The following is a 16,644-nucleotide window of genomic DNA, read 5'->3' on the forward strand; positions in this document are numbered from 1 at the left end:
TTGTGCCTTTATTAATAAAACATTAGGGACGAAATTTACAATTTTAGTATAACTTACGGACGAATATGTTGGCATTGCATTTTTCGTTCTTTTGTGCTCACTTCTCCTTTAGAGACGAAAAATGTAATTTTCTATTTTTTGTTTTTTTTTTTTAAATTATTTATTATTTTTAAATTATTTAAAATAATTTTACAAAACCTTTTTAATAATATAAAAACAATTATTTAAATAATGTTTTTGAAAAAAAAAAAAAAGAAGAAGAAAAAAACATATTTCTTTTTCTTTTTTTGGTTTTTTTTGTTTAAAAAAATTAAAAATTATTAAAATTATTTATAGAATACAAATTAATTTGACATTATGACCAAATGTGATACAAATGACAAAGTTTTGCACTTAATTTCAATCCAAGGAGTAATAACCTGATAAACAAGTCATTTAAGACTCAATTGCACTTTTTTGACGGTTTAGGTGACTTGAATGAAGCTTTTTTCAGTTAGGAGGTCTAATTGCACTATCCACCCCACTTAAGGGGCCAATTTGACACTTTTCCCTAAATTCATTTATGTTATGTTAAGTTTGAGTTAACACTTTTCGGGGATGATAGAAAGTATTTGGAAAGGTGAGATAATTTCTGCTGAGCTTTTGAACTTTGAAGGCCATCAAGGGGGTCCAACACATCCTAGAGTGAATATTTGACTATAATTTCGTATCTCAAATAACTTAAGCTCTCACCAATAACATTGACCCAAAGAATTTCTTTTGCATTGCAGATTTGAACAAGCATAACTGAGGTAGATGTAAATAAAAATTACAGTATAAAATTAACCCCCCAAAAAAATGAGAAGGAAGAATAAGGACCTTTCAACTGAATGAATGCAAATGTGATTCAGTCTCTTTGTTGCCCATTTTAATATCCTATGGAAAGACTTTGAGTTCAAGCTCCCACCTCGGACAAAACCCGGCTAAGATGTCTGTGTTCAATTTCATCGGGGTTCACCTTCTTCTTTGTTTTCTACGGCAATCAAAACATTCGCTGCATGGAGACTTGATTCCACTCGAGTAGCTAGCTTGGAGCTTGGCGGGCGAGACTTTCAAATCTTCCACCAGTATTTGACGAAGTTTCTCATTCTCCTGCATCAGCTCCTCAATCACTTTTTGGTGTTTCAACACCTAAACGCAAGAAAGTTCTCAGTCGAGCATTTCCATTTTAGAAACAAATGTCATGAATGAAACCTATACTTTGTTTCCGTTTCCACAAAAAACTATTCCATTTTATCTGTCATATTTACTACGTAGTATTTATTAGTCAAGCTAACTTTTCTTCTGGCAAACCTGTGTTGGACATCATACAGGACTTTCTTGGTTGGACAGAAAAAAGAAGAAAAAAGAAAGCAGTTGATGATTAAGAAATGGCCCGATAGCTATTCAGGAGTTCTCTAGTAATATAAACGGAAAATCGCATATTTTGTCCTAGAATTATACCCCAGATATAGACTGAGCCCCTCAATTATTGCTTCGTCCCTCAAGCTATTCCAAAGTAGCGTTTTGGTCATCTTTGTTAATATTCCATTAGATTTGAACAGAAAATCAATATTAAAAAAATAATAAATAAATAAAATAAATAAAAAGAAGAAGAAACTCTAGCAAGTTGACAAACTTCAAGCTCCAACCTAACGGTAAACAAAGAGTCATATGTAAAAGCTCGACATTTGTCAAATAAACTCATTGGAACATTATGAACATCTTACTCATATTCCATATTTACCACTGCCATTTAAAGTGTTCTATTGATTTTGCATCCAAATCTAACGGAATGTTAATGAGAAGGACCAAAACCATCACTTTGAGACAACGGAGGGACCAAAAATGGACACACTAATAACTAAGGAACTGAGTATATATCTGAGGGTATAACTTAGAGACTAAATATGTAATTTTCCCTAATATAAATACGGGGGAAATCTTACCAGGTGAAGCAAGTTGTTCTCTGACCTTAGGCGCTCAGTCTGCAAATATGAAACAGTGCATTGAATTATTGGTTAGTAGGCAAAACTCAACTACAATAAACTCATTTAACAAAGATTAAACTACAAATTGGCAGCCACGTCCAATGTACACTGCACCAGTAGAGCCGTCGAAACGGGCCGGTGGGGCAGGCTAAAGATATACGAGTATCATATTTTATGATGAAGAATACTTGTTATATTAATGGAATAGGAAATGAAATAAATTGATGATACCAATTCTAAAATAAACAATCAATTGCAAACATCATCCTTACAGAAACCGAAACCCTCCTATTGAAACAAAAGTGAGAGGAAGATTAATATTTGACATTAGCAACTAAAGATTCATGGACCGTATTGAGAAACACGAAACGATTCAGTTCACATACCAGCTCATTAGCCTCGTTCTCTCCACCTTTAAAGAGTGGAGTCTGCAAAAAATTGCTGATAACATTTTCTGTTCGGCTGCTATACGATGTGCTTAAACTCCTTAAAGGATTCTTTTCCAAATCTGAAGTTTCATTAGAAGAGAAAAAACTTGAATTCCCGTCTTTAGGCATGAAATTCTCTAGGACTTTCGGCTGTACCGGCATTACATTTCCCAAAGGATTGTGAGTCGAGGTCTCACTCACCACCCCCATGCCAGTTTGAATAGATTTTGGAACAATGCCTTGACCAACAGACAAGTTGGGAGCCATTCCAAGCTTCATCATAGCTTTTGCCGCAAGTTGCTGGCAAAGTAGATTATTAGAAGGTTGTATATTAAGCGCTGAACGGGAAAAAAAAATAATGGAAAAATACATACAGCGAGAGATGATTGAATCTGATGTACCACTCCCGGCTTCACAGCAAGACCTGACATTTAGCACCAATGTTTTGCTGTTTAACATAGAAAATAATGGAATGAATATGCTATAATGTAGTTTTAGCAAAAAAAGAAATGTTCGTAATTCAAATTTGGTTCTTCATTACTTTGACTAACATCATTCCCCTACTCACCATAGTTGAGTCAAAGACCTCTGACAATTACCATAACAATGAACAGTAACTCTGCTTTTTAATTTTATGCAGAGTAATTTTTTCTTGCTTCACCTGGAATCATTCCTTCCCTTTCCGGAATCTGATGATATTTCTTATCAAAATATTTGTATAAATAATTTAGATTGGTTTCATCTGTCAGATTTCTTACTGCATTGGTATAAATAAATATATATATATATATATATTTTTTTCTTTTTTCTTTTTTCTTTTTTCTTTTTTTTTTTTGAGTGACAAGGAAAACCTGCAGCCGCTACTCGAGGGTGTGCACTGGTTAAACCCTACCTTGTGACCCTAGCCGGAAAAGGTACACAAGGAAGTACGCCAACCTAGGTTGCCCACAGCTGACCCGTTCAAACCAAGAAGGCCAATAGGCCCCTAGTTATATTTTTCTCCATACTCATTACTGTGTTATTTGGTTTGTAAATTGTTACAATCCTAACATGAACATACAGCATGACTTCTACAATAAAGCTGAATGACATAAACCCTATGTCCCTATCTGATATCCTATGACAACTTGATATCAAGATCTCCTACTAATATGATAATATCTAGCGTTAAATCGGATTTGTCATTTAAAACAATGCTCGGGTACTGTGCATTAAGAGCATAATAATTGATACATACCAATACCAAAGCCATGACCAAAACCTATTCCACAGCCAATACCAGCTTCAATGTTCTTAACCCCCAAATGCCGCAACTATAAAATGGAAATTGTGTACAACAACAAAAGAAAATAAGAGCTATTAAATATTGTGTTGGTATAAGCGTATCATCAAAATAGATAAAGACAGCAAACTGACGTACAGAGTTATTAACATGCCTTCCGACACCAGAGAAAGCATCCGTCGCACCTCTAGTGGCAACCATAACTTGGCTTATCATTGGTATTGCACCTGATACAGGAAATAATAAATAGCGGTAATCTAAAATACAGATGCAATGGAACAGCAGTTCATTAAACGTAAAGTAAACCATGATGTCATGCTAACCGAAAGGAAATTTAATCCCGAAATATCAATTTGAGAAATTTCTAAGAAAACTTCACAGACAAGAACTCTATATTACTTCAACAGAAAATTACAGTAGTACTGAATTTTAGAGCACAATATCATGAAATCAGCAGAACTAAAATACTACTCGGGGGGTAATAAATAGTCAATAAGGTAACAATATAAAATTCTTACACGAAGCATGACAACAAAACACAGAATAAGTACATACATCCCTATGGATCGCAGATTGTCTCTGTATGGACATTTTTGCATGAGAAAGGCTATACACTCCTACCTTTCACTATCACTATCGTAAAAACATTTAGGCTCAAAGAAAACAATCACAACTCACAAGAATCAAACAGGGAAAATTCTGTTGGAACTAGGATATAAATCCTATAAACTGATATTTTAGTGGCCAAGCAGCTGTAAAAAGTGAGTCTAAGGGGGTATATATATGGATCTCATAACCCTACACTAAAAGGCAATAACACTACTCAGAAAATGAAACTTAATTGCTGCCTCTTGATTAGGATCAGCATGGGAACAATACCAGTCAAGTTCCATTCTTAGAGCTTTCCCACATATATATCCACAATCAGAAATTTAAAGCATTAAACTATCGAATAGTCTACTAACAAACTGACTTGTTTATCAAACTAGCCAATTGAGGAATTAGGAAACAGTTCAGTCTTTTCTTCCAAACAGAATATTTACACAAAAGGAACAAAAATAATGACTATCAATAACAATTCAAAGATAACCACATACAAACACAAACCAAAACAAATGCAAGGCTGTCAGTTCTAAATTTCTAATGTCCTTTACTGGCCTTAGCATTCAAAAATGATTCAATACCCCCCATCGAACAATAGCTTAAGCACAAGGAAGCAAATCCCCAGCATTAAGAACAATTTAAAGACTCAAGCTTTACAAAACCCAACACAAACTAAAAAGTAATCAGATAGGATTTCAGTTCTTCTGACATTTATTGTCTTTGGATTTCATAAATTTTCAAAGCTCATATCTTTTTTCAAAGTTAAAGGTTTCTAACACAGGAGGCAGACAAAACCAGCAACACAAACTCAAAATAAATACGACTAAGTACACAAATTACTTGAATTTTTCTGGCATTTTCTGTTTCTGGGTTTCCAAAAATCTTTAAAATTCATATGCTTCCCTTTCTATTGCACTTGTTTTTTTTTTTTTGAGTAATATTTCACCATAAATGCTTTCTGAGAGAGAAAATAAAGAGAATGAGAGGGAGGGAGATTGAGCGCAAACCAAGGTTTAAAGGGCGACCAACACCAATGCCGATGCCACAGCCGATTCCAAAGCCAGTGAATACTTGACCCACTTTCAAAGTAAACGGATTCTCTATTCTCGTCATCCATTCCCTTTCTTTTGTAACAATCACTCCGCTTTTGGGATCCATGTTTATTGTTGAATCAATCCCTAACTCGCTCATAAACTTCTGGATACAACTTTTCTCACTCTAGAAGCTATGCAACCCAGCAAAACCCCCTCCTCAAGAATTCTACCATGTCTTCTTCAGCTCCGCTCTTTCGGTTGCTTCAGTGCAAGAAATGAAACATTGTATTGTGGGTTTTGACATTTTGGGGTTAATTCAAGTGCAACTGTTCAAGACATATTCTTTCTTTTCTTTGGGAAAAGAAATTAGCTGCTTTTTCTTTTTTTTTTAGTGAGATGATTCTTACCCATTATCATTTGTTTATCACTATCTTTTTTTTTTTTTTTGAGTACTACTGACTCTACTACAATGTAGTATTTGTGAGGCTCGAATCCATTCCCATCATCGAAGTGTTAACCGGGACACCGGAGGCCACTAGACCACAAGGTTTTTGGCTGTTTTTTTTTTTTTTTAAAAGAAAGGCAGTGATATTATTGATGGATAAACCGAAGGGAAGTGAAGCCCCGAATATCGTACATACAAGCAAGTTTGACCTTTAAAGGTAACGAGTTGAAAGAGCAAAAAATAGAGGGTGAGTCTTTTCCAAGACCCTCGGAAGCAAGAGCATCGGCAACTTGATTAGCTTCTCGATAGATATGCACTAATGCAACGTTCCATGACATGAGGCATGCTTGAATGAAGAGAACAGCTTCTTTAATTCTCCACGGGATCTCTTTCGACAACGAGGAAACAAAATGAGCAAGTGATTGCGAATCGACTTTCACTAGATAAGGCTTCTTCATCGTTAAAGTACACCAATGCAGTGCATAGCGCAAGGAAAAGGCCTCCGCCTCCACGGCAGATGAAGCATCTAAGGGGAAGCTAAGGCCGACAACAATAGAACCACGAGAGTCTCTAAGACAAGCACCGCCTGCCGCACCGCCACGAGAGGTCTTTGGCTGTTTATCACTATCTAAAAGTATACACTTAAATAAATACTTGATAAATTTTATTAGATGATTGTTTTGGTCCACTCAATTCACATGACATTATTGTGCGAAGTCAGTAACGCTGGTAGCTCAAGATTAACCTCCTCTCGATTAAAAAGAAAGTTGTCACGTTGTAAAATAATTAAAGATGAAAAAATGATCATGCCCAAAATAAAGTGACTGAATAGGTATTAATGCCAAAATTATCATTTTTTTCTTGTTTGGGTTGTCGTTGTACAAGACCTAATACAAACACTTTTAAACTTTAGTAAGTCCAATTATTCAATCCCTCCCCGTTCTAGACTTAATGTTGATTGTTGATTAGAAGAAACAATTAATTGTTAAAAGTTTGTTATGTTTAGCTTGTGAATTGGCATTTTAATGGTCATTATTGTAAATACATTTTAAGCATTTGAAAGTCATATTGTAAAATGCATTAATTTGACAAGAAAAAGACTACTTATGAATAGAGGAAACTAAAAATCTGCCAACAACATGGCTTATTGTGTAACAGAAACCTGCTATAACATATGCTCCTATGCTATCAAAATGTAGTTAACTAAACACCCCAGTTTCTCTACAGATCAGAGGCTCACATTCAAAATTTGTATGCTTAAGCATTGGTCCAAGTTTCACCAGCTTAGGCACAACCACATTGTTCCTGATACAACAAACAACGTAACTGGATTTTCACATTGCAAGAATGCTCCTGCCCGAATGGTTAATGGAAAAATACGCGGCCACCTCTCCCTTTCATACTCTCTGAATGCTTCTTCCACACAAACACTATTACTTTGATTCACAAGCCCAAGAATCAGAAAAGGCTCTCCCATTGAAGAGATCTGCAGAGTTATAATGTTTACCTGGTGATGAGCTGTTGAAGATGATAAACCAATAGAAGATTTTAGTTTAGAAATTGGAAAGAAACCAGCACGTACGCACTCCCCTTCCATATGTGTAAGTCCCTCAGGGTACTCTTTATACTTAGCTTAAACAGAAACTTGATTGCATTGTGTAATACTACCTTAGCAGACAACCAAGATCCATCCTGAAGCTCCAACAATGTGTCACCACTTTCATGTCTTTCAATCTTTGAGAGTCCGATCCGGAAGAGAAAGAGATAGTATCTGGAGGTAGCTAGCTCATTAGCCAGAACCTTCCTCTCCACAGCCCGGAGTTCTTGGCTACTCCAATGTAAGATCAGAGGATTAAGAAACAGAAAACATAGATGAATATAATATACCATATGTGACAAATAGAGGTAGACTTGAGCCGCAAATTATTGTGTGGATCACGATCCAAAATGACATTGTTTTTATGTTAAAAAAATATTATTTTGTGCGCGTGTTAGAATAATGAACATTTTTTGGTAAGATAATGTGTTTTATGAGTTAGAATAGTGTACTTTATATATGTTAAAATAATGTCATGTCATTTTTTGAGTAAGATAATGTATTTTATAAGTTAGAATAGTACATACTCGTGTTAGAATAAAGTATTTTATGAATTAAAATAATGTCTTTTATGTATTTTTAGCAATCGTTATACCCTGCACCATGGTGCACATAGCAATGTGCACCACGTACGTAAAACGGCGTCATTTTGGTGTTAGTGAACGCGGACGCGAATAACTCCAGGAAATTCATTATCTATAATACACATAATCATTATCTAGAATACACAGAACGTTTGCCTAGAATACACAGAATGTTTGCCCAGAATACACAGAATATTGACACACAATACACAGAACTCATCCTCCTAACATTCGAATGCACAAACACATCACAACCTGTGTTAATAACATGAATACACAGAATATTGACAGAAAATACACAGAACTCATCCTCCTAAACATTCGAATGCACAAACACATCACAACATGTGTTACTAACATGAATACACATAACGGTTGCCTAGAATACACAGAACAGTTGCCTAGAATACACAGAATGATTGTCTGGAATACACAGAATATTAACATAAATACAGAGACCGGCCGAAACGGGAAACGTGATTTCTAAAAAAACGGACGATTAGTTTGCAATGCTCAAAACGACGTCGTTTAGGTACGTGGTGCACATAGTGGTGCACGGTATAATTTGCCTATTTTTAGACTGTGGTCCATACATACGCAATAATGATTGGACTTGAACCAGCTAGGCCCAACATGGACCCTTTTTCATGGACTAAGTCAGTTCAGTCCGATTAAATTTTGATCAAATTTGGTCGGGTCCGGAGGTCTGGTACATGGTTGTTATGCCATGGACCCAAGTCTATGTTCACAATTTAAGAACTCTATATATTTACAATTTTAGAACTTTATATGTTTATAATTTTATAACTTTATATTCACAATTACAAAACTCTATATTCACAATTTCATAACTTTATATTTACAATTTCATAAGTCTATATTCAACAGTATTACACAATTTTTGAATCTATATAACAAAATTGTGAATATTGAGTAATGTAATTTTGTATATTGAAATCTAAAATTGTGAATATAGAGTCCTAAATTATAAACATGATCCGCTTTGCAAGGTGAACTTGTGTCCATAGCATAATTTACCTCTGGTCCATAGCTCTAAAAATTTTAAAACAATTATATATCTACTCATTTAAAATAGGTAGTGAAAAGTATTTAAAATGCATGGCAAACTTTGATACTCTTTCTGATGTTTCCAGGTGGTATATATGTAAAGCATGTTGACTAAAGACTAGTCATATACATCCCAACAAGAAAATTAGGCAATGACAAGAAGGTTCTATTTTAAATTACTAACGAAAGCACATGGAAGTTGGAAATTTTGTATAAATTGATATGCGAGTGATTGTATTGAGACATTAGTTTGAATAGTTTTTACTATTTACTTTAAATCAGATTGGATTAAAGTGAATTAAGGTGTACTGTTCAAATATAATTTTGTAAGTAGTTGTATCTTGATGCTCCCCTAACACCTTCATGATGAATTAAATCTACTTTAAATAAATTGTGTGTAATACAGATCTCAATTTTCTAGTCATAATTAATCATCAGTGATAAGTGATACATAGATATTAAATTTTATCCAACAGTCTTAAAACATATTATAAAAAATGTGTCAATTGAAGTTCAAGATAACAACAACAATAACATTTACCAAAAAAAAAAAAAACAACAACAATAATAATTTTGCACAAGCTATGAACTCGGATCCCGACACTTTGATGAATGTGGGTGAGGGGCTATAGGGGCAAACCCAAAGAATAATTAAAGTAAGAGGTGGACTTAATCAAGTGGAATCCAATTAGGAAAGGAGATGTGTAACTTTTTTCCTTGAAAGAGAGCCAAGGGAGCATCAACCAACAACCCCAGTGCCGGATCTCAGCCCACCAGTGAGTGATAGACCTCGTAGGGGCTGAGCAAACCGAAGTGGACCGCCAAAAGGTGGTCGACAAACCGTTCTCGAGTCCGCAAGTCCGCAACCTTAGTGCCTTTTGACCCCTTATCGAAGCACCTTAGCCGTCCATTAGTGATCGGTATGAGTAAAACTACACACTCTCAGCTTCTATCTCATTTTTTACTCCCCACTTATAGGACATATTTGTTCAAAAAAATTAATAAACTACATTTTTTATTATTTTATTTATTTTTTATCAATAAAATCATGATACATGCCGAGATGTTTACTCCCTACAAATCATGTATCATTTTCCTATATACTATGAAAATAATTTTTTCCTCCTTCAAATTTGTACTCTGGTTGAATATTCTTGCCTGTGTTGTCATCGGTCAAAATAATGAGAAAGTGGTGTTGACACGTAAGAAGAAGTTGAGCCGCCCCCCAACATATATTAACGATGGATATGGCGCCAAATACAAATATCCCATTCTCTCTCTCTCTCTCCCTTCATTATCCGCCACTCGTCACTCGTCGTCTTCCCCAAACTCAAACTGCACATTCATGGCTTTCACTTCTTCAGCCCAACTCCTTCAATATTCCTCAATTCGGACATCCTTTCGCCTCCGGACAAGAACATTATCGTCGTCTTCCCAACCCCAAACTAGGATCAGGGCCAATCCCCGTCCTGTGATTGCCGCTAATCTAGATGCGAAAGAGGATATAGTTATAGTGGGAGCGGGGATTGCTGGGCTTGCAACTGCAGTTTCGCTTCATAGGCTGGGGATCCGAACCCGGGTGCTGGAGCAGGCTGAGTCTCTGAGGACTGGTGGGACCTCTCTCGGCTTGTCCAAGAATGGGTGGAAGGTGTTGGACGCCATTGGAGTCGGCAATAGTGTCAGACCTCACTTCCTTGAAATTCAAGGGTAAGTCCCTTTCTCTACCATTAGCTAAGTTGGTCAGGCTAGGTAACCACAACATTACAATTTCGACTCTCAGTAAAAACGACTTATTAATTTTCTTAGTTTGAGCTAGTGAACTTAGATTGGTTTATTCCTTTGTGATCCTTTGATAGCTAAGGCCACATGACGGAGTTTATCCGTGCACACTCTCGGATAGGAATTTACCTCTTGGGGTCTTTTGACGGCTAGGAACACAAGACAGATAATCCATGCACAGTCTCGAATAGGCTGATTTACCTTCTTGTGGTTCTTTGCCAATTAAGGTCACAAATTGAAATTTACAATGCACATTTTCAGATAGTGGTTACGGGTTTTCCTCATTACATGAAAGAGTGTAGCTGAGTTTGAGTTAAGAACTGGAACATGCTGATATTATGAGCCTTACAGGGTTGCAATAAGGTCAGAAGATGGAAGGTTGCTGCGCTCTTTCTCGTTAAAGGAAGAGGATCCCAGGTAGTGGTTCTCTCTGATTGATATTCTTTCTTACATATTTCACTGCCAAGATTCATCTGTGTTTCCTGTTCCTTAACCCCTATTGCATTGGAGCAGCCAAGAACTCCGCGCTGTGGAGAGGAAGGTACTGCTGGAATCACTCATGAATGAGCTGCCTTCAGATACTATCGCTTTTTCTTCGGGGCTGTCAAAGATTGAAAGACATGAAAGCGGTGATACAATGTTGGAGCTCGAGGATGGATCTCGGTTATCTGCTAAGGTATTACACAATGCAAATTTCTGTTTAAGCTATGTAGAGAGAGTTAGAGCATACCTGTTAGGAATGTGTGGCTGGCCGGTTCTGAGCATAAGTATTCTTGACAGATAGTGATTGCCTGCGATGGCATCCGGTCTCCAGTGGCAAAGTGGATGGGGTTCCCAGAGCCAACATATGCAGGGCACCTATGTTTTCGAGGTTTAGGATCTTACCCTGAGGGACAGTCGTTTGATCAGAAAGTACAGTACACATATGGAAGTGGAGTGCGAGCTGGTTTCATTCCAATTTCTAAGACTAAAATCTATTGGTTTATTGTCTTCAACAGCTCATCACCAGGTATACATTGTATGACTATCCAAAAGTTCATTCCTGTATCATTGTCACCAATTATAACTCTGCAGATCTTAGCAGATAAGGGGAGCCCTTTCTGATGTGTTATGATTCTTGGGCTTGTGGCAGTTGAAACTGTCAATCAAAGTTTATGTTAGTACACAGTAGTAACAGCTTTAAAATCTGTAATGGCAGGTCCAAAGATAACTGATCCATTGATTTTGAGACAACAAGCTCAAGAACTGGTCAGAAGTTGGTCACCGGAGTTGCTAAACATCATTAACCACACCCCAGATGAAACGCTCATAAGAACTCCCTTGGTTGATCGTTGGCTATGGCCAGCAACGAGTCCTCCTGCTTCTACCGGGAGGGTTGTGCTGGTTGGCGATGCATGGCACCCGATGACACCCAATCTCGGACAGGGGGCGTGCTGTGCCCTGGAGGACTCCATAGTTTTAGCCAAGAAGCTTGCAGAGGCAATCAAGTCCAAGAATGTTTCTGTGGAAGAAGCATTCAGAGAGTATGAAAGAGAGAGGTGGCCGCGTATTTTTCCATTAACCATACGCGCACATCTTGTAGGAGCATTCTTGCAGTGGGATAATCCAGTGGTGTGTTCTATCAGAAACAATGTAATTGTACCTAAGCTGGTGAGACTAGGACCAATGCTTCAACATACAAATTTTGAATGTGAGCCTCTGTAGGAAAACTGGGCTATTTAGTTTACTATATATTTTAGCAAACTTTTGTTACACAATAAGCTATCTGTTTTATCAAAGCAAATACTTCATGGTTACATACAGAAACACAAGACATTAAACATTGTATAGTGCAGATTTTGCATCAGAATTTCAATTTGGTTTAGTATTGTGCTATTATGTATTGCAGCTGTACATACACTTCCAAATTACAAAAGATGGATACAGAAAGAGTATATAGATTCTGGCCTCTTTCTGGCTACTAAAACCCAAAGGGCAAAACTTTCTAAAGGAAGTAAAAGAAAATTTGTGTTTTCAATAACAATGAATCATATACTACTCCGTGTAATAAGCCTTTAAGCTCAGTAAGAAGCAAAGAAGTAAAAGAGTACAAATAAGAAGTCTATCGAAATGCATAGTAGGGCTTCTATGTCATCCAGCACAGTCCTTACCTACTGAATCTATGGATTATCAGTGTCCTCCAGCTCCAACTTTGATAACAATCTGCTCTTTCCGCTGCACCATTGAATCTACTATCATTCACATCACAACTGAATCTGGAAACAAATTGAATCACATTTACTTGCCATATGAATTGCAGTACGGTGTAGAAATATATAGCCCAGAAAGTTCAAATGTGAATCAAGAAAGCAAGTTGTTCTATCAGGAAATCTTAAAATGCTTCACACTTTATGGTGCATATATCCATGATTTGATAGGGTGAAAGAAATCATAACAAGGGATAAGCACAGGCCCATATTTAGTTTTTTTTTTTTTTATAATATAAATTCTTTAGACCAAGCCATTACCAAGACTGTATTGTTGGAATACAGGACAGAGGCCACAGCTCAACCACAAACACAACCAGAACAAAATAGCAAAATAATAGATAGTGCTTGAAAGGCTACAGATTTAAACAGCATATACACTATGTTTACCCACTGCATCTGTCAATTATAGAAAGGTGTTGGGTCAAAGCCTCAAGTAAACAGGCACCAAAACAACACCCCCCACCCAAATGCAGTCATTGTTACACAGTTGATGACAAGACAAAAGTTCCATCACAAAGAATTCTGATACCACAACAAAAATGGTTAGCAACCATGAAAAAGCAGTTAGTGATCAGACAACTTGAAGTTTGAACCTACTAATTATGTAAGGAAAGTGAGTATAAGTCGGTTCAGCATGATCCGAGTTCAATAAACAAAAGCATATTGAAATTTATAACTAATAAAAAACAAAATCATATTGAAGTTCTTCAAATGTAGGGTCCAGGTTTGAAAGTGGTATGCAACCTTACCTCTATTTTCAGAAAGGCTTTTTTAGGTTTCTGTTCATTACCTATCAATCAAAAGTACTTGGTCACCACACCAAGACTAAACTTCAAACCATATGAAATCTTCATATTTGTTTGGATGTTAGAGGCAAAAACAAACGAAAAATATTACTACATATGAAATATTTTTTTTTTTTAAATCAATCTAGCGCTCTACTATGAAGCAGGTTGGCTACCTAAATACATTGAAATTTTGGAATGGGCTAATCGCCTTGTTTTGGAAAATAGTCCATAATGCTCTAGTGTCCTTTGACAATTGCCCATGGCCCCATGCACTTATACAGTGACATCAGCAGTGAGATTGTATTTCCTGCCACAAATAGACTGTATGCTTTGGCTGTCAGGTGAAGCAAAGGGTGGCCATGAGTCAGATTTCCATTCCATTTTTTTTCTTTCATTTCTTCACCATTATGAAAAGAATATGTTATCAAAGTAGCCTTTTATCCCCTTTTTTTACTCCTTTTTCTTTGTCCTTTCCCTTTCGGCCTTTCCTCAAGCATCCAAAAGAAAAATGTTATTTCTTGGATAAGGCATTTCTTAAAGATTGAAATACAATAGCCAAACTTTTAAAATTACATGTCAAAGCAAATGCTCTCACATCACATAAAAGGCTATGAGTAGTGCATCACTAGCTAGTAGTTGTTTGTTATTGTAGGAATTAGGATATGTCAAGGTCAACAGTGAGCAAAGTACATAGGAATTTAAGCAAATCCAAGTTAGAATTTAAGGAAAATACGAAGACTTCAAACATGAGAGTGGCAACTGAATTTTCAATACTCCCCTTTCATTGTCTCTTTTTTTTTTTTGGTAAGTTCACGGGGTCTTTCTCTGTCCGTTTAACGGTCCAGGTCCACCCACGTTCGCTCCGGAAGGCACGGGAGCTGTCCGTTCATTGTCTCTACCTCTAAGTAACTTCTAACTTATCATAGTCCTCTGTTATCATCAATTTCTTTATTGTAAATACTTCCCAGTAATGATCAAGGCCTTGGTCCATTTTAATTTTAAATAAAGCATGGATCAGCATTAAGCCTTTATTGAATTCAGAGCTACATGATCAATTGATCATATCAAAGCAAAAGACTTTACCATTTCAAGTGCGCACACACAAATAAAGTAACTTAAGCTTCCACGACTCTCAGTCTAATTGGAGAATCTCACAATACACCGCATATTTACTCTAAAATAATCCTACCAAAATAAAATAAAATAAAATAAAATAAAAAGAACTTCATATATCTAGCCGTATATACACAAAACATAACAAATTTAAAATTCACAAATCACAACACTAATTTGATCGAATGGAATAATAATCAAGCAAGAGGGCCGTTGAAATTGATGAAACTCTGGATACCTGGATCAGAGAAAAGCCACAATACGATAACAGACAAGACGAGTATGAGTGGGATGAGATGGACGGCGTTCTCCGCAAATCTTACGCGGTCTCTCTCTTTCGCGGCGATATAAGATCGGGGGTTGAACGTGGGCAGCTCGCCGGCTAACGTTAATTTGAGATTGGGAGAGGAACGTGCAGGCAATAGAGACGACGGCGAGGAGCGTGGAGGGGACTGAGAGAGCCGGCCGGAGCTGGAAGATCGGTACATGATCGCGCCGGCGGGAATCAAGCCGAGAAATGTACTGGGTTTATGACCTCAAGCGGAAGTTATCACCCTTCGTTTTTTCGTTAGGTTTATAGTTTTTTTTTTTTAAATCATATTTAATGAAATTTTTTAGAATATCTTGATCATAAAAATGTCAACTATAAAGAATGAATTACAAGTTTACAACCAATCAAAATTAAACACATAATATGAGTTAAAAAGTATTTCTATATGTTATAAACTTCGATGTTCTTTTGTGTGATTGATAGTAGGTGAAAACCTTATAGCACAATACGAAATAGACGGAGAGAGAAAAAATTTACTTACACGTATCATTCTCATTAATTTAGTAAATGAATCATTCATACAACTTATAATAGAATCCTGAAAATTAAAAAGACAGCTAACCCACTAAGACAACGGAGGGTAGTGGACTATTGGATAATGACCACAAATTGTAAAGTCTTCATAACATTCCTTATTAGCCATTATCACCTAATACTCATGCCTCGTTAAAAGAAAAGAAAAAAAAACTTAGCTAAAAAAAATTATGTGGGAAAAATCTAGTCAATGAAAAAAGTACATAATATATTTTTAAACATGTGTTATACGGGGTTTTCTCATTAAAAACATTAAGCTAAGAAAAATCCGATGGAAAAAAACTTACATAAAGAAAAGAGTAAAATCATAAATCAATCATAAACATTTAGTGCGTAATTTTCAGGATTTTTGTGGTTTGTCTATTTAAATATTTATTTGCATCTTTCTCTTTTTTAACATTACGTACTATACCATACTCATGTCTCGTTAAATACCTCACTAGAAAAATTCAGTGAAAAAAACTTAGTTGAGAAAAAGAGTACATGATGTATGTGTATTATTGTTTTAAACTAGTTACCTCATTAAAACCCTAAGGAAAAATCCCTTTGGAGAAAAATTTATGAAAGATCACGGTTCGATACGAACCTAATCGAACACTGTAGCAATTGAACTTAAATAGTATAGACGGTTACGATTACGATTCAGAACCGAAAAAATAAAATAAATAATTGTTAAATTTAGACTATTTTTAAATAAGAAATAAAATTATAAACATAAATAAATAAATACATAAGTTTTGATTGGCGGTTCAAAATCGAAATTAGAACCGAACCGTACCGATTTATCAAAATAAGTGTTT

The 16,644-nt window shown here is 36.0% G+C and overlaps 3 protein-coding genes across 3 annotated transcripts; 1 reads left to right on the plus strand and 2 right to left on the minus strand.

Annotated features, from left to right (window-relative positions):
• Nucleotides 1-707: 707 nt before the first annotated feature.
• Nucleotides 708-5,644, minus strand: LOC116028730. Its single transcript, XM_031270539.1, has 7 exons — nucleotides 5,330-5,644; nucleotides 3,858-3,946; nucleotides 3,675-3,750; nucleotides 2,812-2,861; nucleotides 2,396-2,737; nucleotides 1,968-2,006; nucleotides 708-1,170 (listed from the first exon to the last, which is right to left on the minus strand). Exons 1-7 carry the CDS (start codon nucleotides 5,511-5,513, stop codon nucleotides 994-996), a joined length of 957 nt encoding a protein of 318 aa, XP_031126399.1. The 5' UTR covers nucleotides 5,514-5,644; the 3' UTR covers nucleotides 708-993.
• A 4,670-nt stretch (nucleotides 5,645-10,314) lies between these two features.
• LOC116029922 (monooxygenase 2-like) lies at nucleotides 10,315-12,654 on the plus strand. Its single transcript, XM_031271966.1, has 5 exons — nucleotides 10,315-10,757; nucleotides 11,181-11,246; nucleotides 11,343-11,505; nucleotides 11,610-11,838; nucleotides 12,028-12,654. Exons 1-5 carry the CDS (start codon nucleotides 10,396-10,398, stop codon nucleotides 12,531-12,533), a joined length of 1,326 nt encoding a protein of 441 aa, XP_031127826.1. The 5' UTR covers nucleotides 10,315-10,395; the 3' UTR covers nucleotides 12,534-12,654.
• Nucleotides 12,655-12,684: 30 nt separating this feature from the next.
• On the minus strand, nucleotides 12,685-15,552 carry LOC116029923. The gene is made up of 2 exons (XM_031271968.1): nucleotides 15,218-15,552; nucleotides 12,685-13,084 (listed from the first exon to the last, which is right to left on the minus strand). The coding sequence occupies exons 1-2, from the start codon at nucleotides 15,465-15,467 to the stop codon at nucleotides 13,068-13,070; spliced, it is 267 nt and encodes an 88-aa protein (XP_031127828.1). The 5' UTR covers nucleotides 15,468-15,552; the 3' UTR covers nucleotides 12,685-13,067.
• Nucleotides 15,553-16,644: the final 1,092 nt, after the last annotated feature.

Source organism: Ipomoea triloba, chromosome 9, assembly GCF_003576645.1.
Source record: "Ipomoea triloba cultivar NCNSP0323 chromosome 9, ASM357664v1".
Lineage (NCBI taxonomy): Eukaryota > Viridiplantae > Streptophyta > Magnoliopsida > Solanales > Convolvulaceae > Ipomoea > Ipomoea triloba.